The 27,074-nt window shown below is 43.0% G+C and overlaps 1 protein-coding gene across 1 annotated transcript in view; it reads right to left on the bottom strand.

Moving 5' to 3' along the window:
* Positions 1–27,074, bottom strand: part of pappaa (pregnancy-associated plasma protein A, pappalysin 1a) — a 189,150-nt gene that overhangs the window by 67,205 nt on the left and 94,871 nt on the right. Inside the window, 3 exon segments of the mRNA XM_080418844.1 lie at positions 903–1,116; positions 2,035–2,170; positions 5,875–5,985. Of these exon segments, the coding sequence (XP_080274970.1) occupies positions 903–1,116; positions 2,035–2,170; positions 5,875–5,985 (461 nt within the window).

The raw sequence follows: 27,074 nt of genomic DNA, 5'->3' as shown, positions 1-27,074 counted from the left end.
TTCAGATAAACTTTAAACCCTCAATATTTAGTCAACTTGACTGTTGGCTCTGTACTTGGTCTGCTCTTTTTTCCTTCTACACCGACTCTCCGAAAACAGCAGATCTACAAGCTCAGAGTCAGAGTCAGCACAGCAGCTACAGTAGTATACGGATATAGAGCCCGAGAAGCACAACAAATACGTACACAAAACGGTATACACACAGTACTGTAGGCCTATACCCCAATACTAACAGCCTGCACCGCAGACCAACACAAACACACATTAAACTTGTTCTTGAATATCGTCTCTGTCGCGTGGAAACCTCTGAAAATGTCCAAAACCTGTGACTTTTCAGGATTAAAATGTAATTCAAAAGTAGCAGATCTGCAAGCTTGTAGATCTGCTACTTTTATATGCTGGAAAAAGTACTCAAATGTTTTACTTAAGAGTAAAAGTAGCAATACCATATTATAAAAATACTCTGTTACCAGTAAAAGGCCTGTGTTCAAAATGTTACTTGAGTAAAAGTACAAAAGTATTGGCATCAAAATATACTTAAAGTACCAAAAGTAAAAGTACTAAAATGTTTGAAAATAGCAGATCTACAAGCTCACAACGCGTCGCGATGCGACGCGTTGTGAGCTTGTAGATCGGCTATTTTCAAATAGCCTAGGTGTAAAACGGGGCTGAAGTGGTTAATGTATGTTTTATAATGTAATAATTTATATCTGCAAAGTAACTAGTAACTAAAGTTTTCAAATACTTGTAGTGGAGTAAAAGTACAATATTTGCCTCTGAGATATAGTGGAGTAAAAATAAAAGCATAGACAATTGGAAATACTCCAGTGAAGTAAAAGTACCTAAAAATTGTACTTAAATAACAGTACTTTCCACCGCACTGCCAGCAGCCTCTCTCTCACCTCTGGCCCGTGGGGTTGTAGATCTCGTTGCTCTGGCAGCCGCTGATGGTGATGGGGTCGAAGGACTGGAAGGAGCGCAGGCCCACGCCGGAGATGGCCACCAGGTGCGACGCGAACACCACCAGGATGGCCTTGGTGTGGTAGAACGCCACGGACAGGTCGTGGCTCACGGGGATCACCAGCGGGTTGGTGCGGCAGCTCAGACGGTGGTCCCCTAGTGGGGGAGGGGGGGAGGATTTGGCATACGGGTTCATGAGTGGGTGGAAGGTGCTGTGGAGCAGTTCCAAACCGTTTGCTATACTTTTGAATTTGGATCATTAAAGGAGCATTTCACCCCTGGAAGAACTTACAGTCACTCAATGTTAATAATATTTGTAGTAGATAACAGTAGCAACATTTGAAATTTGCACCCTATGGCCAGAAAAATATAGAAGTCTGTGTGTTTGACTGGGGTTTGACTGGACTGCTGCATTACTACAATGACCATAATGCTTTGGAGCACTGCCCTTCCTTGTGGGGAGGGGAGGCTGCGTGGGGGTGTGGTCTACATTGTAGTCAGGAAATAAGGTGAGATAAAGAGACTATGAGTCAAATTACTCATAGTGTCTGAGGATAAAAATCTAAGAATACAGATAAAACACAAAAAACACACCAGGATCATGTTTATGGGTCCTAGACCTAGATAAAAATAGGGGTTTGATGCAAAATTGGCGAAATGTCCCTTTAAAAGTAACAGTTTTGGACATATGAGGTTTCCACACGACAGAGACGATATATATAGCTTAATCCAGAGTGTCACAAGACGCTTTCCCGGTTTTAATGGGTTAAATGATCAATCAATTGAAATGTGTTCCAGCTTGGGTCAATAAAACTAACCTATCATACTTAAGTTCCTATTCATCGGTATCACAAGGACGACACAAGTTTTCGAGATTATTATTTTTTGATTTTAAGACATTGTATTTTTAACATTTTCAAGACATTATTTTCTTTTAAATGATTTTGAATAATTTTGTTTTGTGCGACCCACAAAACATTTCCAGATGGGGGGCCAACTACCTATCAATTTGGGGGTCCGAATCCTTGACATGAAAAGGTTTGAGAAGCACCGCAGTGAATGAACAGTGCTCACCTAGGCTATGGATGCCCTCCTTGGTGTCCACCAGCTGGACGGTGATGTTACACTGGGTCTGGTCTATGTAGCCCGTTCCATCTGCTGCCAGGTGGATGATCACTGCTGCTGCCACCATGGGGTGAGAGAAGTGGGCCTGGATGGAAGAAAGGAAGGAAGGAAGGAAGGAGGAGAGAAAGAAATTGAGAAAGAAATTGAGAAAGAAAGAAAAAAAGAAAGAAATTGAGAAAGAGAGAGAGAGAGAGAGAGAGAGAGAGAGAGAGAGAGAGAGAGAGAGAGAGAGAGAGAGAGAGAGAGAGAGAGAGAAAATAGAGAGGAGAGAGATGTGGAGACATTAATTTATGAAGAAAAAAAAACTGATAGAGATAACAAGGTTTCTGGCCAACAGTGCCGATATTCGAGTACAATTATTTGGTTTTGCTCCCGCAAAATTGTACAGTAGCACCAATAACAACATACCGTAGAAATAATAAATAATAGTACAGTACTGAGCAATCGGCTATTTTGTCGGCTGAAAACAGATGATTAAAGAAGCGCTTTGCCCATGTTTTATCTTATTTTTGTAATAATATTATATGTAATTGTTTTTTTACTAATGCTCATTATGACACAGCACAATTTTCTGTCAACTCACTCTGTGTCTCATTGGTGGGCTAATGGATTCAGAAACCTACCAGTGACATCATCGATGGTGATTTCAAGCTAAAAGAAACTACAGGCTCTCTCTCTTACTGGGAAGTTAGTGTGCTGAAATAGATTCCAGGATTCCCGGGAATCCTGTCTAAGAATATCGTCTCTGTCGGGTTGGAAACCTCCTATATCCCAAACTGTGACTTTTCAAAATTCAAATTCATCAAAAGTAGCAGATCTACAAGCTCGAAACGCCACGCGAAGCGACGCGTTTCGAGCTTGTAGATCTGCTAAACAGACACAAAAACAAACAAAAAACAAACACAAAAAAATTTAATATGGAGATAAGAGGTTTCTGCCCGTCAGCGATGATTATGTTCAAGAAACAGTGTTGTGTAGCAATGCAATCAAAGCCATATTATATTTCAGCTACTGTTTCCTGTAAGCGGTGCGTGGGGTAGCTCGGCAGCACTGCACAGAAACAAATCGTCCTGCTGTCATCGGGCAGAAACCTCTTATCTCCAGATTCTAACGTTTTCCGTTTTTTCGTAAATTAACGCCCTACTTGATCACACTACTGCGGCACACAAAAGCATCAAAAGTAGCAGATCTACAAGCTCAAAATGCTGTTTTTTTTATTTGAATTCTGAAAAGTAACAGTTTCACACATATGAGGTTTCCACCCGAACAGAGACGACAATGGCTTGTTGCAAACAGAGAGACAACTATGGCCAAACAAGAAGTGTCAGATAGCCATCAGCTGGGAAGTGTTTTTGAAAATTGAGATGATAGGTCCCTTTTTCTATGTTTGTGATGGTAATATGGTAATATTACTTTGTGTAATTGCGTCAACTGCAAAGTTGCAAGTGTCTGCCAGTGCCAAGTGGAGAATGCTTCACTTCTTTTGATATGTAATGCTTTTTACAAGCATTCCCAAACTCGCATTTGACTGAATTTGCACATTTTTACCACCTTTTTGCAAGTTGCAAGTTTTGTTAGACTATACTAACCCATTAAGCCCTGGAACGCATCTGTGTCATTTTAGATTTCTTTGGCTACTCAAAAATAGCAGATCTACAAGCTCATAGTGCGGCACCGAGTGCCGCGCTACGAGCTTGTAGATCTGCTATTTTTGAAAAATCTTGAAAATGTGAGCAAATCTTTGAATATACATATTTTTAAGCCAACATTTGTAACTCAAATCTTTGCTTCTGGGGGGTCCCTGGAACAAACATTTTGAGATGGGGTCGGCGGCCAAATACATATCAGTTTGGGGGTCCTTGACATGAAAAAGTTTGAGCACCACTGATATAGAAACATACGTTTTTCAGAAAAAAAATGGGATTTAGAAGACATTTGTAGAATCAGTCTTAATGGGTTAAAAAGTTGTATATATATATATACAGTATACAGTATTGTATTACATACAACTTTTGAAGGGAATTGTAATTGCACTTTTGTTTTTGTGCTCCTTTGAAAACCTCATACGCCTTTGGACTGATTAATGAGTATATTATTAATTAATCACCCCTCCTCTTGTCAGGCGAGACAGAGTTTTCTTTCAATTTAAACCATAATTCCCTCTGCACTGCAAATCATTAGTCACCGTTGGCCTCCGCAGCACAAGTCTGCATGTACAGTTTGCACATAGCATGGTGATGAATGCAGTGAAAGGAAACTCAAACATGGATCATATAGAACAGAGTCATTTTACACTGGGCAGCCTCGGGAACTCTGTCTTCATCTTGCCTTTGTGCCGTTTCCACATTACTGGCAACATTGTTGCTGTGTTGAACTTGAACCCACTTGAACCCATGTAGCATCCCTTATTCTAGGAGGAACATTTTGCTAGAAATAGCCTCAGGTCTGTTTTAAGTCATTGGTTAAGTCAAGGTGGGTTCCAGGGGGTCCCCAGCAAAAGTAATTAATATAGCGTCACAATCATTTTAACCACTTTAACCATATGTCATACTTTGGCTATTCAAAAATAACAGATCTACAAGCTTGCACATCTGCTATTTTTGAAAAAAAATGAAACAACTCGACAATGTTTGGACGATTTTGAAACATTTTGACACAAATCCTCTCTTCTGGGGGGGTCCCTGGCACAAAGCCTTTTCAGATGGGGGTCCACGGCCAAATACATATCAATTTGGGGGTCCTCGGCAGGACAAAGTTTGAGAACTGCTGCTTTTAAGTGGTTAAACTTGTTCACGGATACAGCAAATCACATTTTCAACAGCTACCCACAAAAGGTTAGAGGGCCGACTGTAACCGCTAAATCAAGTTGTAAACTTTACTCTAACTCATGTCTTGGCGAGCCAGAAGTAGATTAATATGAATATTTCATGAAGGCCAAAGAAATAAAAATCAACAATATTTGGTTATGTAGCTAAAGAAACAGAAGGCAGAAACACATGTGGGTAATGAATTATCTTAGGAGCAACAGTAGATGTGGCCTACACTACAGTACCAACTAAACCTGAAGCATGCAACGGTAGCCAGGGTTTGGTTATTTCAACCAAATCGCTTATTTTCAACATTGTTGAATCAAAATACATTTTTGACACATTTTGAAAATGTGCCCAAACTAGGGACACCATGGTTAATGTGGCTAACATGCAATTACATTCTGATATGATCAAACATAAATATCAGACAGACAGTTTAGATTCCCCAAAAGGAAATGCATCAATCGTCTCTGTCGGTCCAAACATTTTACCAAAAGGGAAGCAGAGGCACACTTTTTGGTGTCCCATTGTCAACCAGTGTAGGACAACTACTGGTTGAAAGTAGTTCTGCCTAAATCTTATAAGCGCAATATATCTGCCCAGGAAGGGATAGTGTCTTTGAAGAGTGGTATAAGTTTGGTCTCCCAATGCAGGGAATCCTGCATGAAACATAAGGATTGCAACTTAAGAATAAGAGAAAATACATTAACATTAACATTTCAGCCAATCAGGAGAGAGTACCAATTTATCAGCTTCATTTTCATAGTGTCCACTTATTTTAACCAAAGAAAACCACTTATACCTTTAATTATGCTTTATCCTGCGATGGTGTCCCATGCCGAAAATGGCCGATCTAAAAGCTCACAATGTGTCACGTCACGAGTCGCATTGTGAGCTTGTAGATCGGCTTTCGGCACGGGACTCCGTTGTACAACGAATTATATTAATTTGGCATTAGTCTTGCCCCGTTTCATCTTACCTTGAGCCAATAATGGGGGTACCCCCAGGACGACTCGTGGGCCTCCCGGCAGGGGAACCACGCATACTGCGACACCCCGTCAGAAAGATCAAACACTTTGGACTGACATGTCTGGGAAGAGAGAGAGAGAAAGAGAGAGAAGAGAGACAGAGAGAGAAAAAAAGAAGAAAAAAAGAAGAGATGAGTCCATTTCGCATGCGTATCGGCAATGCTTTATCACAAACCTCCGCGTTCTTTTTTATCTTGGCTCCAAAGATACCGTAAACTGATGGGTTTTATGTTTATTCGAGGGGGTTTTGTAACCAAACATGGGAATAAGTCTAAAGAAGAGGGGGGAAAAAGTCAGGAGGCCTGTGAACGAGTGTGTGCTCTCGCTTCATGAAAAGTGGAAAAAAGTAAATCTTTAAAGGAATTTCAGTCACTGAAAATGCACTTTTTTTCCTCGTTCTGATGCTTGTCATCTTGTGCGTTGTTGTTGCCTCACTTTGATACCATCTGCTGGCTGGCTGCCAAGCAGGGTCATTCCTGCTTGTTTTTACATTGTGTGAGGAAGTTACTGGAGAACTCTGTTGATACAGCTCTCGCTCTCACTCACACACACACACACACACACACACACACACACACGGACGCACACGCACACGCGCACACACACACGGACGCACACGCACACGCGCACACACACACACACACACGCACACACGGACGCACACGCACACGCACACACACACACACACACACACGCAGGGCAGGCATGTATGCACACATATGTCAATTTAAAACCTTAAGTTAATTAACATAGCAAAATCGTTTTTAGTTAGTAGGCTATGTTAGAACAGTGGTTCTCAAAGTGGGGTCCAGAGACTTCAGGAGTCCTCAAGGGGCTTCGAGGGGGTCCCCAGCAAAAGTAGTTAATATAGCATCACAATCATTTGAACCACTTTATCCATTCATAAGTTGGCTATTCCAAAATAGCAGATGTACAGATAAATATTGAAAATGTTTGGAAATCGTTGAATATTTGTGCATTTTTTAACACCCCTGGCACAAAACATTTTCAGATGGGGGTCCGTGGCCAAATACATATCATTTTGGGGGTCCTTGACATGAAACGGTTTGAGAACCACTGTGTTAGAAGACGGCGTGCATGTGTGTGTGCGCGGGCACGCGCGTGTGTTAAATGCAACGACACAAAATGTAATGTGCAAAGTGAGCAACACACACAGGTGCAAACAGATGTCACAACGACATGCAAACGACGTCAAACATCCAAATGATGAATTATCGTATACAGTAATGGTTCTTGGTATACACCAGCTTGTAGATCTGCTATTTTTGAACAATTGTGAACATTTTTACAAATCTTTGAATATATATATTTTTAAAAGGAACATTTGTAACTGAAATCTGCTTCTGGGGGTCCCTGGAACAAAATAATTTGAGATGGGGGTCCGCGGCCAAATACATATCATTTTTGGGGGTCCTTGACATGAAAGAGTTTGAGAAGCAGTGCTGTATATAGATTGTCAAAACAGACGGTTATTACGGGTGCACTGTTGAACACATTGAATTGCTTCAGCTGCAGCATCTGCAACCAAGTCCATGAACCTGCTGGAAACCTTTTTGTTTCTGTGATGGACAAACTGTTCTCACATATTATGAGGCTCTCTGACAAAAGGACTATTTATTGTTGGACCATTTGGGACAAATTGCTTCCTGAATTTCAGTTTTTTATCTCTTTGCTATTCTTGAGGATCAATCATTTTCTTCCCCCTTTCTTTGCCTCGTGATTCTTCTTCCTGGAGGGCATTTTGGACTCCATTGGTGATCAGTTCAATTATTATTGTGGTATATTATCCACAGACAGACTTCCCTCAGTCTCGAATCTTTTTTGGAATTGACCAAAGCGTTTGATCTTTTCAAAATGCCACGAAGTCATGAGTGATCGTGAGAAGGTTGTCCGTGTAAGACAATTCGAGAGTTCAGTTAGTTATAGCCTACTGAGCATTTAAGCCACGTTTAGTTGTTTTTCATTATTTTTCATTCTCTGCCATCTCGCTGTCATTTCTCTGTTCCATTTTTGAGTGTCATGTTATAGATGGAACATCCACCCGTCTCTGTCGGGGGGGGAAACCTCATATGTCCAAAGCAATTACTTTTCAGGATTTAAATTCAAAAATAGCCAAAGTTGCTGCTACTTTGGATGCTTCCGTGTAACGCTGTAGTATGATGAAGTAGGGCATTAATTTACAGAAAAACTAAGAGTTAAAATGGAGATAAGAGGTTTCTGCCCGACAGCAAAAAAGCGGTCCAAGTCTGTAACAGACAGAGAGAACTGAACTAAGGACCAGTTTTACAGAGTCTAGGAGGGTTTAAGTGGATTACAACCTGGTATTATTACAATCCAGTAGTATTATGGACTGTTTGAACTTGCTGTGACGTGTGTCATTGATTGATTCTCCCCGAAGAAAAACAAGGAACAAAGTGTGAGTTCAATGAGGGACACTTCTTTTTACTTTCCAAAATAAGGGAACAATTCCTTATTTCAAGTGACGGTTGAAAACTCTATAACCCCCTCCAATACACACACACACACACACACACACACACAGACACAGACACACACACACACACACACACACACACACACACACACACACACACACACACACACACACACACACACACAGTGGATGAACACACTGTCACTCACAACTGCCTGTATTGAGTAACTGAGTAGATTTACTTCAGTACAATTATGAGGTATTTTTTACTTTGCTGGGGTATTTCCAATTTTCAGTACTTTTACTCCACTACATCTCAGAGGCAAATATTATACTTTTATTCCACTACAATTATTTGAAAACTTTAGTTACTAGTTACTTTGTAGATTTTGATTATTTTTACAAAACATATATAACCAGCCTATATACATTTTCGGACATTTCAAAATAGCCGATCTACAAGCCCGCGATGCGACACATTGTGAGCTCTTAGATGTGCTATTTTCAAAAGATTCTTTTACATTTGAAAACTTGTTAAATGGGACCTTCTGCATAATGAGTAGCCTACTTTCTACTTTTGGTGCTTTAAGTGAATTTCGATACCAATACTTTTGTACTTTTAATCAAGTACATTTTTAATTCCGGACTTCTGCTTGTCACAGAGTGGTTTCTACATTGCAGTATTGATACTTTTACTCGAGTAAAGAATGTGAGTACTTCTTCCGCCACTGCACACACACACACACACAAACGAGGTGGACCCCACGCAGGATTAGAGCGGGTCCACAGAGGGCTGAAATGTACCAGTGCGGTCTTTGTGGAGCAGAACATAATGTTCTACCCACTAACACACCATGGAATACGGAGAGCCAGCTCAACCTGCTCTGGGGGGGGGGTTTGGACCAGAGAACTGGCCCTCCTCGCAAAATAACCTGAGTGTGTGCGTGCACACGCTCGTGTGTGTGTGTGTGTGTGTGTGTGTGTGTGTGTGTGTGTGTGTGTGTGTGTGTGTGTGTGTGTGTGTACATTTGTGTGTATGCATGAATACACTGTCACTCAGTGGTGGAAAAAGTACTCCCCATTTTCTACTTAGGTAAAAGTATCAATACTGCAATGCAGAAATACTCTGTTACAAGTAAAAGGCCCACGTTCAAAATGTTACTTGAGTAAAAGTACAAAAGTATTGGCATCAAGATATACTTAAAGTACCAAAAGTAAAAGTGCTAAAATGTTTGAAAATAGCAGATCTACAAGCTCACAACGCGTCGCATCGTAGATCGGCTATTTTCAAATAGCCTATGTACAGTATAAAACAGGGCTAAAGAAGTGGTTAATGTATGTTTTATAATATAATAATGTATATCTGCAAAGTAACTATTGTAATGGAGTAAAAGTACAATATTTGCCTCTCTGATGTAGTGGAGTAGAAGTAATTAGTATTAAGCATTGGAAATACTCCAATAAAGTAAAAGTACCTCAACATTTTACTTGAGTACAGTACTTGAGTAAATGTACTTAGTAACTTTACACCACTGCTGTCACTCACAACTGCCCGTATTGATTCATACATACAGTGTGTGCAGGATGCATTTGCCTTATAGCAGTAAGTGAGTGTGTGTGCGTGTGCATTCATATATACCTTAACCACTTCAACCCCTATATTCTGGAGGGGAACGTTCACTTATTTCAGGTCTGTTTTGCTAGGGTTTAAGTGGTTAAAGGAGTAGTTCACCCATTACAATGACTTATGTTCTATCATTTACTGTACACACCCCATGAAGCCTTGAATTCATGGAGATTTTTTAGTTTTTGTCACATTCCTATAAGCCAATAATTTGATGGCCGGTGGCGGCAATTTGAGTCTCCTACCGGAGACATTAGCATCTTTCCGCCGGTCATGGATTGTGCAATTGATAGAAAACAAGTAATTTTTTGGGTGAACTACTCCTTTAAGCTGGATTTATACTTGGTTGTCATGCGCATCGAAAATTATTTTTCCGTTTGATCAGCTTGTAGATCAGCTATTTCTGGCTAACAATGTACATCAATGCCCTTTTTAGCGTCCAAAAACGGCCAAGCCAGGGGATTTCTCCGGGGAGGGAGGGGTTGCTGCCCGGTCAATCTGTGACGCAATTCTCCCCCCCCCCCCCCCCGCATGGGCGACATACCCTGAAGAACCCCTCCCCTTAATTATACATATAGAGGCAGCAGAGGGGATAACAGTTTAGCCCTCTCACGCTGCAAGTAATCGGCCACATATGAAGTAACCCCCCCCCCCCACACACACACACACACGCGCGAGCGCGCACACACACACACAAACACACTTCTCTCCATGACTTTGGCTGTGATACAAATGCTTGGGCATGAAGCCCATCTCCACTCTAGCCTTCAGGTAAGTAACAGTTTGCAGGAGGAGAAGGAGCAAGAAGAGAGAGAGAGAGAGAGAGAGGTTGAGATGAAGAGAGAGAGAGAGAGAGAGAGAGCGAGAGAGAGAGAGAGAAACAAGACAGGCTAGTAAAACAAGGAAACAATCACAGACACAGTTTTGTCCCAGATCCCAGAAAAGCAAGAGTAAGTTGATGCGTGTGTGCACACGCACACGCGCACACACACACACACACAAACACACCGACCCCCTCCCCGCCATACACGCACACCAACCCCCCCCCCACACACACACACACACTTACACATCAACATGCACAGACACATGCATGCACACACACACAAACAGACACATGTAGTAGCCTACACATGTACGTAAACGCACATGTGTGCACGCACACATGCACGCACGCACGTGTGTGCGCGCACACACACACACACACACACGCACACACACACACACACACACACACACACACCTCAGCACATCGCGCACACACAGCACAGCACAGCACGCGCGCGCACACACACACACACACACACACACACACACACACACTCGCACACACACACACACACACAGCAGCCCCATACATACATACAGTAGCAGAGCTGTAGCTTTCTCCAGGCTAGAGGAAGGGCACGTTTCCCCCGCTGCTCTCTCTCTCTCTCTCTCTCTCTCTGTCTCACACACATTCCCCAGACCACATGGCCCTCGTCAGGCAGGGCCGCAGCACACAGTGACATAAGCGTGTGGTAACATTCAAAAAGAAAGGAAAAACCTCCGGAATGATGGCATTCCTTCTACTCTTTCACTCCTCTTTGGAACCCATATGGAAACCTCGTTTGTAGATTGAGACTTTTTTTTATGTTGTTGTCTTTTTTTTTCTTCTTTTTTTTTGTTGCTATTGATTGATATCGTCGCTGTCGGGCAGAAACCTCTTATCTCCACTTTTTGTGTTTTTTTTACCTTCCCTGTTAATATTTTGAGATGGGGGGGTCCGCGGACAAATACATATCATTGTGATGGTCCTTGACGTGAAAAAGTTTGAGAACCGCTGATATAGCAACATAAGTTTTGTCCATCCGTTTCATTAAGAATAGAGGGTTTTAACCACCAGCATCCTGCATTGTGGGGAGAGCTTTCACAGAAAATAGACGTTTTTTTTCTGCACGGCTATTTTCTGTGAAAGCTCTCCCCACAATACAGGATGCTGGTGTGGCTGAAGTGGCTGAACCCTCTATTCTTAATGGAACGGACTTGAGTCACCGCTGTATATACTTGGATCTCCCTTTTTCCCGTCTACGCCAACAAACAGCAGATCTACAAGCTCACAATGCGTCGCTAGCTTGCAGATCTGCTATTCTTGGCTAATGCTGGGGTTCAAGTGTTTTTTTACCCCCATCCAGGGGGGGTGTCCTTGATGAAAACTGTTTTAGAGCAGTGGTTCTCAAAGTGGGGTCCCTGGGTTCCTTGAGGGAGGTTCCCAATGGACCCTTACTCTGAGAGTTGTACAGATGGACCAAATGGACCCCTGACAGGTCTGTAACTATGAGAGTTGCACAAATGGAACCAAATGGACCTGTAAGGGTCCATTTGTGCGGCACTCGTTTTTTGTTTTTTTTTACACAAAGGCGTAACAATTAGTTATTTAGCACACAGTGCAGCATGTACACACACACGCGCCCGCGCACGCACGCACGCACGCACACACACACACACACACACACACACACACACACACACACACACACACACACACACACACTTATTATTCTATTTCACCAACAGTGTGTTGGATTTTACAGTTACTTGTATTGGAAATAAAAGAGTCTGTGTATTATGCAAATCACAGCAGCTAGACGGCCAATGACACACGCACACATTAAAACCAAAAGGGTCCAATAAAGCCTCAGTTACAAACAGTGGTGCCGTGCTATATGAGCTTGTAGATCTGCTATTTTTGACTAGCCAAAGCTAAAATCTAAAGTGACACAGATGCGTTTCCCGGATCGAATGGTGTTTAAGTGGTTTAAGTGGGTAATTGTCTTGCTCAGGGACACTTTCCTATTGAGACTGCATGGGGGGCGAGCTGAGGGGTCAAACACAGTGACCGATCCCATTCCCAGACGTAAGCCTCTCTCTCTTACAGTAGCCCCTCAGTGTGCGGCCGCGGTCCCTTTAGGCTAGCGGTCCCCCTTTTTTAGGCTGGCGGTCCTTTTTAGGCTCTATACCACACCAGCCAGTCATTACACCCATGCCAGGCCAATTGAGATCAGGATTTTGGTCAATTGCCTGAACGCCGGATTTCTTTCTTTCATTTTTTTTTGCCTCCAAGATGCTGAAGAGAAGGAGGTTGGTATGGAGGCCGTGGTGGTGGAAGTCATGGGTCATTACCCCTGGAACAAAGAGCCCTGGTGGGCCACAGAGAGGGTATATAACGGGTGGGGCTGATGGGGTGACATGACCTCACCCACCAGGCACTCACCATCCTAACCAGCGTTCCGGTAAACCATTGGATGGTGCTTGAAACCTCATACAAATCTCTCTCTCTCTCTCTCTCTCTTTCTCTCGTTCATTCTTTCTTTCTTCCTCTCCACAAATGCCTCACAGATGGCGGCTCCTTATATGCTTTAGACTTGGGCCTCAAAAAGGGTCTCATTTGAACTTTTTTTTTTCTTTTCTTAGAAAGCAAAGACGGGGGGTGGGGTGGGTTTACTGAAAATATTTCAATTGGAGTAAACACGTTCACGGAGGTGTTGCCACATGAGAAATGGTTGCAGTTTTTTTTCTTCGTCTGGCTGCATTCGGGCGCGGCCAGCCCCCCCATCTGAAAATATCTGGTGCCTGCCAGGGACCCCCATACATGTGTGTTGTTAAATTTTTCCACATTTGTGCGTGTTTGTGTGTGTGTGTGTGTGTGTGTGTGTGTGTGTGTGTGTGGCAGTGCCATACATAGGGAGTTTGGCAGTAGGATTTGGCACAAAAAAAAACCACACCAAAAGTTCCACACAAAGTCCCACAATTCCAGAGGGCCAAACGAGGTCAGTCACTGATCTGAGTTAGTCATAAACCAGCAATACCATTCTTAGCTATTCTTAATGTCATTGATAGTTAGAGAGATAGATACAATATCAATGCTTTTCCATCCGTCTTCCATCCATCCACTTGGCAATCCATAAATGGATCGATCGATCCAGCCATTCATCGATGGATGTAAAATAGAGTAGGTTTAACCACCGCTCTAAAAGAGCACCTACAGGTTGGCTGCAATTCGGAACTGGCCCCTGTAAAAAGTCAAAGCCTATTTTTTTTTGCAGATGCCACGCTGCAAGCTTGTATATCTGCTATTTTTGAATAGCTAACGCTAAAATGACACAGATTCTTTCCCGGTTTTAATGGGTTGAGTGACTATGGGTTGGCTCCAAGTGATGCTGCAGCTTTTAATCGACAGATTAGTTTGACAGCACTGTCATCAGTGTTGAGTACATGTAATGTTTTGTTTGTTTGTACAAACTTTACTAATCCCTATAACACAACAGTTTGGTGAGCCCCCTAAAGTAACTCCGAGAACCCCCTAGGGGTCCCGGACCCCCTGTTGAAGACCCCTGCTGTATATACAGTACACGTTTGTGTGTATACAGTACAGCACGTAATGTATACATGTTTGTGCGTAGGCTTACCCCCGTTGACCTTACTTCACCCTGGCTCACAATTCCACCACCATATCGTTGCTGTCGGGCAGATACCTTGTATCTCCATATTTCAACTTTTTTATGTGTTTCTGTTATTGTTTTCTGTTAATGCTTGTACCACAAAATAAATAAATAAATGTTGTAGTGGGGAAAGCTTTCGCTGAGAATAGCAGATCGACAAGCTCACAACACGTCGCTTGTCGATCGGCTATTTTCTGCGAAAGCTTTCCCCACTATACGGATGCTGGTGGTTGAAGCGGTTAAACATACAAGGTTTCCACCCAACAGCGACGATAATGCTTGTGGTACAAGGTACATTATGCAAATTATCCAAAACTGTTACTTTTCAGGATTCAAATTCAAAAGCATCAAAAGCAGATCTACAAGCTCGAAAACGCGTTGCTTTGTGCCGCGTTTTGAGCTTGCGGATCTGCTACTTTTGATGCTTTTGTGTGACGCCTGTAGAGTGATCAAGTGGAGCGTTCATTTGGGAAAACAACACAATTGGTTAGGATATGGAGATAAGAGGTTTCTGCCCCGACAGCAATAAACCTGTTATTACTCTGATTACAACCCCCCCCTACCCCCGTCCTCTTCTCCCTCCCTCCCTCCCTCCCTAACTTTCTCTCATCTCATCCTTCTCTCCCCGTGCGCTTCTCGACTTTCCCTTGTTGGAGAGCTGATTTGTTTTGTTTTCCCCCCCATAACTTTTACCGTACATAAATAGTAGATAATTGGACTAATTGGAGGGGGGGGGGGGTTATTCTCCCTTTCCATTATCTCCATTGTGTGTCCGCTGTTTTGGCACAACAATCCACATCCCCCCCTCCTCCCACCCACCCCCCCACCTCTCTCTCTCTCTCTCTCTCTTTCTCTCTCTCTCTCTTCTTTTATCTGAAGTGGTGATTTACAAACACCAGTTTGTGTCTACAGACCAAGGGGTTGGCTGGGAGAGGCTGCCAGGCCAACTCTCCTATATTATGCAGCCAGCTGGACTAAATTAAGACTCTTTTTCTATGTGTGTGTGTGTGCGTGCACATGTGTGTGCGAACGTGTGCGTGTGCGTGCGTGTGTGTGTTTGCCTGAAAGTTTAGCTAATCCTCGAAGTTGCAGAAGATATTTTGGACAGGGGGGGGGCCGAAGCCTGTCAAATTTGTTTAGTTCGGAATTAACTTTTAACAGGATTCAAGTTCATGTACTTTGAGCAGCGGACTATTGTCTACTTGTCGTCTCTAAGGGCAATTATGATTTCTTCTTAAAATTTCACAAATATGGGTGAAGTATGCGGGGAGAGATTTGCCAAATCGTTGCAGAAACCGACAAGAAACAAGTCGTCTCGGTCGGGTGGAAACCTCATATGTCCAAAACAGGATTAAAACGTCAAAAGTAAAAGTAGCAGATCTACAAGCTCAAAACGCGGCGCGAAGCGACGCGTTTTGAGCTTGTAGATTTGCTACTTTTGATGCTTTTGTGTGACGCTGTAGTATGATCAAGTAGGGCGTTAATTTACACCAAAAAAAAACTCACAAAAAGCGTATGGGGATAAGAGGTTTCTGCCCGACAGCACCGAAATGTACTTTTCACCTCCTGTGCTGTTCTGTTTTTCTTTATTTTAAGTGAACGAAAACAAACAAAGTCCCGTTTGTGGAAGTTGGACAAAACACACACCCTGACGTCACATCGTTGTCTTGTGACTGTTTAGTGCCACCAAAAACCATCGTCTGCTTCCTCCAACTGAGTGACTTCAAAACAGATTCCTTGGCACGTGTTTTGTCACCAGCGTCCCACTGGGGGACGTTGTATAGTTGTAATCAAACAATCCTTCTGAAGGAAGGACGACTGCTTGGCAGGCAGTTTTATATTCATCTTTAGGAACTTGTAAAACCACTGGTTCTCAAACTTCCTTGGGGTCCTTGACACTTTTCGTGTCAAGGACCCCCAAATTGATATTGTATTTTTGGCCATGGACCCCGACCCCCCCACCATCTGAAAATGACCCCCCCCTCCCCAAAGAGAACATTAGTGTTAAACAAATTCAACAAATAACTCAAAACCTTCCAAACATTTTCGAGCTTTTTCCTTTAAGAAAACAAAACAATAGAAGATGCACCAGCTTGCAGCACGGCACAAAGTGACGCGCTGTGAGCTTGTAGATCTGCTATTTTTGAATAGCCAACGTATAAATGGATAAAGTGGTTTAAATTATTGTGATGCTATGTTAACTACTTTTGCTGGGGACCCCCTGGAAACCCCCCCGCCCCACGGGTCTGTAACACTGAGAGCGTGAAAATTGAACCATTTTACTTTTTATTTATCTTTAGGAACTACAAACTCCTCAGTGAGTTGCAGACCCTTTAAGGTTATTGCTACTAATAAACATAAATAAAATACATCTGAGTACTTCCACTGAGTACTTCTACCCTACTGTAAGTCGAGTTCACTGGCAGTTTATTGTCCTCGATGTTGTTTTGCAGAGTTTGTTTTGTTTCCATATGTGCGTGTTGCTTACAGTATGTTATTGGGTTAGGGTTGCTCTATAGCAATTTTATTGGGGTGATGCGAGGACGCAGCAATGCGGTCCTTAGTGTGTGTGTGTGTGTGTGTGTGTGTGTGTGTGTGTGTGTGTGTGTGTGTGTGTGTGTGTGTGTGTCTATGTTGGCTTTGGGCCTCACACCAAACCCACACACATCCTGCCATATAGAAAACACATGCATTTATATACTGTAATGTAATGTACACACACACACACAAACACATAAACGCACCCGCACACACACACACACGCATACTGTAAACACAGACCCACAACGATGCACACTCAATCAAACACACTAGCCATTATCACGCACACACACACACACACACACACACAGACCATGTATTTATGTCCACACAAAGGAGAGCATACAAGGACACACATATCAAAGGTGCAGTATGGTTCTTCAGAGCATTGGGGGGGGATTTCATAAATAAACGCTCTACTTGATCATACCACAACATATACATGGATAAGGTTGTTAAAATAATTGTGATGCCAGCGCGCACAGTTCCTGCCCACCACCACCGCGGAGGTTGTAGGTTCAAATCCACCGCGGTGCATCCGGCTTTGTCGAGCATCCCGCGTTTCGGGGGGGAGCCGGGGCGGGGGGGGGGAGCCGGGGCGGGGAGGGTGATATTTGTCACTATATGTCATCCTACGCAAGGAGTGTTAGGCGGGACGAGCAGGACAACACAGAAATGGGTGTGGGGAGGAATTAATTGGCATAATGACTAAATTGGGGAGAAAAATTGCTAAAAAGCTAATAAACAATGATTATAATGTTACATTAACTGCTTTTGCCCGGGGACCCCACTTTGAGAACCAATGGTTCAGAGACGCACAGCATATATTTGCTGCCACGACAACTTGCTGCTGGAAAATACCATTTCAGAACAAAATAATGAACACTAATGGCCAAATTGGCCGAACCCCAATTGGGTGCCCTTTATTTCAATTTGTCTAACTTGACCACAAAGGCATCGCTTATTATGTGAAGACATTCTAAAAGGCTCGACGTGAAAATTACTTTGGGAAAATAAATAAATAAATACATAAATAAACATCTTTGACAAAATATTGTCAAGAATGATTAACACGCTTTATTCTAAATGAGATGCTTAAGACATCAAATCAATCTTTTAGCTACTGAAGACACACATCACGATGTGGTGTTCAGCAGTGGTGTAAAGTAACTAAGTACATGTACTCAAGTACTGTACTTGAGTACAATTTTTACGATACCTTTACGAGTATTTCCACGACAAATTGGGATGGCATCATCTCACACTGACAAAACCGCCTGCTGATTTTCCATTTTCTTTGGAAATATATAATAAAAATAAATAAAAAAAAGCACCCTCGGCCTGGGCCGTAGCGTGGCGGTCCAGGCACCCTAGGCTGCAATGCCAGCCTGACAGGCGTGTCGCGGGTTCGACTCCCGATCCCGACGACCTTTGCTGCATGTCACCCCCATTTCCTGTCAGCCTATACTTTCCCCATCCCTCTCTAAGAATAAAGCCATAAAAAGCCCCCCCAAAAAATCTTTAAAACATAAAAAAAATACCACCCTCAAGGACCTCCCGGGGGTCCCTGGACCCCATTTTGAGAACCACTGATGTAACGGAGCGCTAAATAAACAACCCCCCGGACAACAACAACAACAACAAAAGCAGAGGGAAGGCAGATAGATACCCATCACCCCAAGGACAAGGAGTTTCACCCTGATGTGGACTGAGCCATGGAAATCAGACACGGGGTGGAAACCCGAGATGTTGTTGCTGGACGAGCCGCTCGCTGCATGCGGGCAGGATTCCTGCCACCATGTTTAACCCATTCCATCCGGGAACGCGTACCGTGTCATTTTAAGATTTGAGCTATATAGCCATTATTTTATTTTATTTTTTTTCAAAAATAGCAGATCTACGAGCTTGTAGATCTGCTATTTTTGAAGAATCTTGAACAATTGTGCAAATCTTTGAATACATGTATTTTTTTAACAACATTTTTAACTGAAGTCTTTGCTTCTGAAGCTCCCTGGAACAAAAATATGTTTACAAATGTTCGCTTTAAAAAATATATATATTCAAAGATTTGCACACATTTGCACGATTTGTAAAAAAAAATAGCAGATCTACAAGCTCATAGCGCGCTATGAGCTTGTAGATCTGCTATTTTTTAATAGCCCAAATGACAGAGAGATGCGTTCCCCCGGATTGAATGGGTTAAAAAGTGACCAGGCCAGCTTATCTGTCACACCACCTTATCTGTCCCCTGGATCAGCCGACGCGACACTTTCTCTCCTCAGAGCTGAGGTGGCAGAGATGATGATGATGGCCCCGATGCAGGTGACAAACACCTGAGATCGGTTCAGAGATCTAGCACACACACACACACACACACACACACACACACACACACACACCCCCCGGCTGCCGCGTTCAAACCCTGGTTTTCATATATTTTCATTTGTCGTATAGCAGATCTACAAGCTAGCAGCGCGTCGCAGCAATGGATGGATTGACGTCGACGCTGTTAAAGGGATACTTCACTCTTGGGCCGGGGACACATTTAAAAAAAATATTAAAAATAAATGAAAAAAGTTATGGAAAATTCATGGCCCCCTCACGCATTAGAGTGTCCTACTAATGCGTGAGGGGGCCATGAATTTTCCATAACTTTTTTCATTTATTTTTAATAATTTTTTTAAATGTGTCCCCGTCGGGAGAGTGAAGTATCCCTTTAAGTTCGGTTGAAAACAAGGGTTTTTCAACGTTGGCCCCACGCAGGGATTCTCACAGAGATGTTTTGTTATCGTTGCTGTCGGGTAGAAACCGCCTATCTACATATTCTAACTTTTTGTGTTTTTTCGTAACGCCCTACTTGATCATACTACAGCATCAACACAAAAGCATTGAAAGTAGCTCCGCGGCGCGTTTTGAGCTTGTACTGTGTAGATTGTAGATCTTGTAGATAGTAGATTGAGCTTGTAAGATTGTAGATCTGCTACAATTGCAATGGTATTGGCAAAGAGAAGTCTCAGTTCACTTTGGAAACCCTTCCTTGGACATTCTAACAAGACTCTTATCTCTTTGAATGGGGAGTCATCTACATTTTAGTTTTCAAATGTAATATTTTTGATTTAGCAGCACTGGCAAATTGCTAAGAACAATAACACAACAAAGTCTTAGAACAAAGCCTCTCGGACACTTTCTTCTTAACTTGCAATAACAAATATACACTGGCTACCCAATACATATTCTGTGTGAAGAATACAATGTACTTCTATAATAGCCAGCAGGCCCTGTGGTGCATCTGTCCATCTGCAAGTGTGGGAAGTTCTTTTACAACATTATGTCCAGTGGTGGAGTAACTAAGTACATATACTCAAGTACTGTACTTAGGAACAATTTTGAGGGACTTGTTTTTTTTTTAACTTTACTTGAGTATTTCTATTTTGTTTTGATACTCTACAACTCTACTACATCTCAGAGGCAAATATTGTACTTTTCACTCCACTCAATCCACTCCATGTTCTCCCTCTCTCTCTCTCTCTCTCTCTCTCTCCCCCCATTTGCCGCTCTCGTCTCCGGCACCCTGCCCTTTTCACACCCTCCATGTGTGAGACAGTATAAATGAAGCACCTCTTTACATGCAAAGCATCCATTGTGGTGGAAGTAAGTTCACCCTCCAGGTGCTCCCTAGTTGAGGCTGGGTGTATAGAGGGGTTCTCGCCAGTTTGTTGTGACAGGAGAAGGATGTCAAATGGAATACAATCATTATGTGTATTCCTGCACTGTGTTAGGCCATTGACCACTTCTGAAGTCAACTTGCAAGTCGACTTGTCTGTCAGTAAAGTCAAAGTCGCGTTGATGCGTCGTTTGATGACGTCATCACATAGACACACAGGGAGGGGGCGGGTGGAATACATTGGGTGCGTTCGGAAATACAGCAATGAGCGCACTGGCCAATACAAACTAATAGGCGAGTGTGCTCCGGTGCGCAATTTCCGAACGCACCCAATGTCTATCAATGAGTGCAGCAGCCAGCGACAGACAGACAGACAGACAGACAGACAGACAGACAGACAGACAGACAGACAGACAGCAACATCACTCTCATTCATTACAGACAGACAGATTACCTCATAGTTAAGTTAAACAGTTCATCTTTCTGGGAATGTTTTCCACTGCCGTGTGAATTCCTACAGTGGACGTCTCCAGTGAGGTACTACCTCACTCAATACAGAAGTACTGATTCATCTAAACAAGTCTTGGGTCTTCAACACGGGGGGTTCGGAGTGGGGGGTCCTCGGAGTTACTACAGCAGGGGGGGCTGCCAAATCTTTGTGTGATAGAAACTTTTATTTTCTTTTTTGGGGGGGTTTACATTAAGCACTAAGAACCCTAGCATTCCTTTTCTGGGGGGGAACAGTCCCCGAAATAGCATAGAGGTTACTAATATGCAGCTATTAATGTATGGGAATTTAAGAGCGACAGGCACAGCAAGGTGGTTGGCATTCTGCTCAACCGGTGAGATAAGTGTCGTTCTATTGTGTTTTTATGGGAGATGTCAATCAATATGCAAGTTGATATGGAGTAAGGGAACCGCGCCAGCCAATGAAATGAAATGACAATTCAAAGTCAACTGTCATTTCTGATTAGTCTTTACGCATCCTTTGTGTATGCATTTGGAATACTGTGTTTTCCCCTCGTGCGATGGCCACAACAACAAGGATTGGTGATGCCCAGAGATCCAAACCATTTCGTCGGGTGGAAACCTCATTATGTCCAAAACTGGTACTTTTCAGGATTCAAATTCAAAAGTAGTAAAAGTAGCAGATCGACAAGCTCGAAACGCGTCGAAATCTGCTTTTGCGTGACGCTGTTAGTATGATCAAGTAGGGTGTTAACTCTTTCAGTGCCACAATACGTCAAATACGTCATGAGGCCTGACGCCCCGTGTGCCACACTACGTCAAATACGTTTTTTTTATTTTTTTAATTTTTTTTGAAAAACATGTTCAGAACCAAAGATATGATGATTTGAAGATTTGCTGCTCCATTCACTTCTTGTTTAACTTTTTACTGAAAAAGGCTGTATCTCGGCTCCTAAGCCCTTTTTTTTTTACAATTAATTTTGGTTGTGGCACTCAGAACCAAAATTCCATAAATAAGCATGGCATTGAAAGAGTTTACACAAAAACATAAAAGGTTTTTAAAAAATGATATTTCTGCGACCATCTCAAACTGGGTAGAATTTTTGGGGAGGTTATAGTGCATTCAGACAGATCTCTCCAGGGCCAAAAGGAAGGAAGAAGTTGTGCCGCTCGCTCTCATTAGAGTAATGCTTTACTGAAGACAGCAGAGGAGATACCATTGATTCCACCAGAGCCCTCTGGAAGCATTGATCTGTTGCTGTCGCAAGTCAGGGAAGTGCTGATTGCCCAAAACATTAGGGAAAGACACACACAGCACACACACACAAACATGCACGCGCGCACGCACACACACACAAACACACACACGTGCGCCCGTCACATAACACACGTGCGCTCGTAGAAAGAGTGCATCAGGTTCATTTCTATTCAGTGTCGTCTCTCCACAGAAAAAATGATGAGTGCGAGTGTGTGGAAGCAATATTCAATGCTTTGTCTTCCAACATACCGTCACTATCAGGGCAGACCTCCATATTTTAACTTCTTGTGTTTGTTTCGTAAATTAAAAGTAGCAGATCCGCAAGCTCGAAGCGCGGCGCGAAGCGACGCGTTTCGAGCTTGTGGATCTGCTACTGCTATTATGTTGCTAAGACCTGGAACGCATCTGTGTCACTTTAGATTTCTTTGGCTATTTTTGAAAAATCGAGGGAAAAAAATGTGGGGTTTTCTTTAAAAAAAAATTTAGGATTTAGAAGACATTTCTAGAATCTTCTCATGTCTTAACACCTTTACCGCCGGGCCCGTAGTTCTACGGGCCGTTAAATCCAACGGTTAAGCGCCGAGCCCGTAGTCCTACGGGCTGCGGTCTTTTCGCGCATGCGCGGTCCGGGTGCACTTTCGGATTTTTTTTGATCCACTTCCGTTTCCGGTTTGATGACAGGAAATAGAATTATTTGGGATCCGGTTTCGACGATCACGCCCGCTCCCATTCTACAGACGAAACTGAAACTCAATTCTCTTCCTGTAGTTTTTTCTCCTCGCATTTCACTGTTTAACGTAATCCGCTCTAACTCAAACATGGATGCCCCGTTTGACACGTGGTTTTCACTGGGAGATACAAGGAGATCTCGCGGATGTAAACAGACCGTTCACGGCTCAATCTTAAGGATTTTAACAAGATCTATGGCGACATGAAAAAAACAAAAAAACAACAAAAACACCTTGGCACTGGTGAGTACATTATGAGATTAACCTCTGGCGGTGGATGTGTTAATGGGTTAAACACATCCCCACTGGAGCTGTAGAAGTGAAAGTTGTCATTTCATCATTTCAACACTGAGATGGAAGGGATGCCACCATAACTCTGAGCTTTAGTGGGATGGTTCCTCCATGAAAGGTTCTGGACACGCATGAGAAGTCCTGTGCATGTTCCGTCAAGACGATCCCGAAGCTCCTTATTCATTGGAGGAGCCTCCACCGGGAGGACACAAAGCCTTCGTCCTAACACCTCCCGCCCAACACTCCCCGCTGACAGGTGCCGCCCCGTAGGAGCACATGCAATGACCGATATCACCCCTCCTCCCCGCCCCGGCTTCCCTTCCCCCGAAACACGGGCCAATTGTGTTCGCATAGACATCCCGACAAAGCCGGTTCGGTTGCACCACGGCGGATTTGAACATGATGGGATCATGTTTTAAACTTTAAAGAGGTACTTGGTCACTGACAGAACCAATGAAGTTGATAGATAGCTATGAACGTCAATGGCTGCGGATCATGAACACAGTTCCAAGTGGTCAGTGGGAAAAAGTCAGCAGTTACGTACAAATGTGGCAGGTTGATATTATTGTAAAATGTGTGTGTGTGTGTGTGTGCGAGAGTGTGTGTGTGTGTGTGTGTGTGTTTCTATGTTGTCTGCACACACGCATTACTGTGTTTCGTATTGAAATCTGCGTGCTACACACACACACACACGCAAAGCACTTGAGATTCCGTGCAGACACTGGCTCTGTCTCTCTGCTCTGAAGTGCCTTTCTTCTTGGCTCGCACTGTTGTTGCTTTCATGCATCTGGACAGATCTCTATCACTTCCTCTGGTATAAAACCCTACAAAACACTTTGTGGACACACACACACACACACGCATGAGTGTGCGTGTGTGGCATGCACACACGAATGCGGTGGTGGAAAGTAACTGAGTATATTCACTCAAGTATTGGGCTTGGGGCACTTTTACTTTACTGGAGTATTTCCAATTTGTATCTTCAATACTTTATACTTCTACAACACTACATCTCAGAGGTAAATACTGTACTTTTACTCCACTACACTTAATTGAAAACTTTAGTTACTAAGTAACTAAAGTTTAAATATTGGCCATTTGAAAATATCTACAAGCTCACAACGCGTCGCGATGCAACGCTTTGTGAGCTTTGTAGATCGGCTATTTTGAAAGCATGTTTATACATCTGAAAACTCGTGAAACGGGACATTAAGCGTAATGTGTACTTTTACTTTTGGCACTTTAAGAACATGTTGATGACAATACTTTTGTACTTTAACTCAAGTACATTTTGAATTCCAGACTTTTACTTGTAACAGAGTATTCCTACATTGCGGTATTGATACTTGTACTCGAGTAAGGAATGTGAGTCCATCACTGCATGAATGCACGCACAGGCAAGGCGCGCACACACACACACACACACACACACACACACACACACACACACACACACACTCTCTCTATCAGACGCAGAAGCCTCTCTCGTGAGCCAACCGGCCTGCCCTAGATGAGGTAACCCAAGGAACACGGAGTAACAGTGCTGGAGTCTCTTTCAGCCCTGTGCTGTCAATGGACATCAAACAAACAACTGATATAGTGAAGAAATGAAGGACTTGCTTCAGATGGTTACGATGATGACTACACGAGCAGGGACGCCAGCAGCGCCACACACGTGCGCGAGCGCACACATACACGGACCGGTTTGTATTACTATACTTGTGAGGACATCGACATTTTTGGACAGAAACTTTAGTAATGTTATTGTTTTTAACCGTGAGCCTAAAGCCCGAAAATAGCAGATCTATAAGCTATTTGTCGGTGCATGACACTGGCACGCGGCTAAGTATAAATCATGTTTAACTCTAATTCCATCCCCTAAACCTGACCACACACACACACACACACACACACACACACACACACACACACACACACACACACACACACACACACACACACACACACACACACACACACACACACACACACACACACACACACACACACACACACACACACACACACACACACACACACAGAGAACGGCCCTATAATAACCTATATCCAAAAAGCTGTGAGCCATGATAGACTGATCTTTACACAACCGTGGGGTTGAATTTCTCCTGTTTTATAGCTTTGCCAGTTCTTTTTTCCTCCCCCCCTATAACTGCTTTTTTATAATGACAGTTAGATAAATGATTCAATCATCAACAGAGTTGCGTCCATAACTTTGATAGGGGGTAGTTTTCTCTCTCGGAGAGTTTGGAGAAGTTTAACCCATTAAGATCTGCAGGTAAAGGCCGATTCATTCTACAAATGTCTTCTATCCTAACAGTTTTCTGAAAAAACGGTGGTGCTCGAACTTTGTAATGTCAAGGACGCCCGAAAATATGTGTAGGCTATTTGGCCGCAGACCCCCCCTCCCCCCCCCCCCATCTCAAAATATTTAGTTCCAGGGACCCCCAAAAGCAAAGATTTTAGTTAAAAAATGTTTGCTTTGAGAAAACGTTTCACAAAGTTTCCAAAAAATTGCAGATCTACAAGCTCATTGCGAGGCACAAAGTGACGTGCTATGAGCTTGTATATCTGCTATTCTTGAATAGCCAAAGTATAGAATAATGGTTAGGGACCCTCAGAGGCAAAGATTTTAGTCAAAAATGTTCGCTTTAAAAATATTATATATTATTTTTTTAAATCAAGATTTTTCAAAAATAGCAGATCTACAAGCTAATTTTTTAATAGCCAAAGTATAAAATAATGGTTATGGCTCAAATCTAAAATGACACAGATGCTTTCCCGGCTTGAACGGCTTAATACGCTGCTCGATGGTAAGGCTACCTCAAATGACACTAAGGCCTACTACGGGCGGCACAATAAAAAGTTCTCCCCGATGATTAATATCAAGAAGCTGTGACTGGGACCAGATGCTGGTACCTTGGTTGACCCGCCATCAGCCCTTAATTTATCAAACACACATTGAATTCAATTGAGTGCAAATGTGTATCAGGAGAGCATTAACGGGGGGAACCGTGCGACGCATTAAAATATACTGCGGCTGAAAGGTCTGCGCTGTCAATGAAATAAAGAGGAAAAGGAGGAAAAAGCTGAGCTTACAAACTAGCGGACAGACTAATGGTTTCTGTGCTCGACCCGCGACGCGTTGTGAGCTTGTAGATCAGCTATTTTTTTGGCAAGGGGTGGATACATACATTTTGCTTAATTGTGCTGACGTACTAAAACAAATTTCAAGGGTATTTTGTCTCTGTCGGGTGGAAACCTCATATGTCCAAAACTGTTACTTTTCAGGATTCAAATGCAAAAGTATCAAAAGTAGCAGATCGACAAGCTCGAAACGCGTCGCTTCGCGCCGCGTTTCGAGCTTGTAGATCTGTTGCTTTTGATACTTTTGTGTGACGCTGTAGTATGATCAAGTAGGGCGTTAATTTACGAAAAAAACACAAAAAGTTAAAATATGGAGATAAGATGTCTCTGCCCGACAGCCACGATATATACTCTCTGTGGCTCTCTGCCACACACACACACGCGCACATACACGTGCGCACCATAGAGACTATTACAACCCTGCACATGGTGTGGGCTTAATGCTGTAAATGCAGCGGCTAGCTGGGCACTGTACT

This window comes from Gymnoscopelus braueri, assembly GCF_963280865.1.
Source record: "Gymnoscopelus braueri genome assembly, chromosome: 22".
Lineage (NCBI taxonomy): Eukaryota > Metazoa > Chordata > Actinopteri > Myctophiformes > Myctophidae > Gymnoscopelus > Gymnoscopelus braueri.
This window is presented reverse-complemented; position numbering and strand designations above follow the sequence as displayed.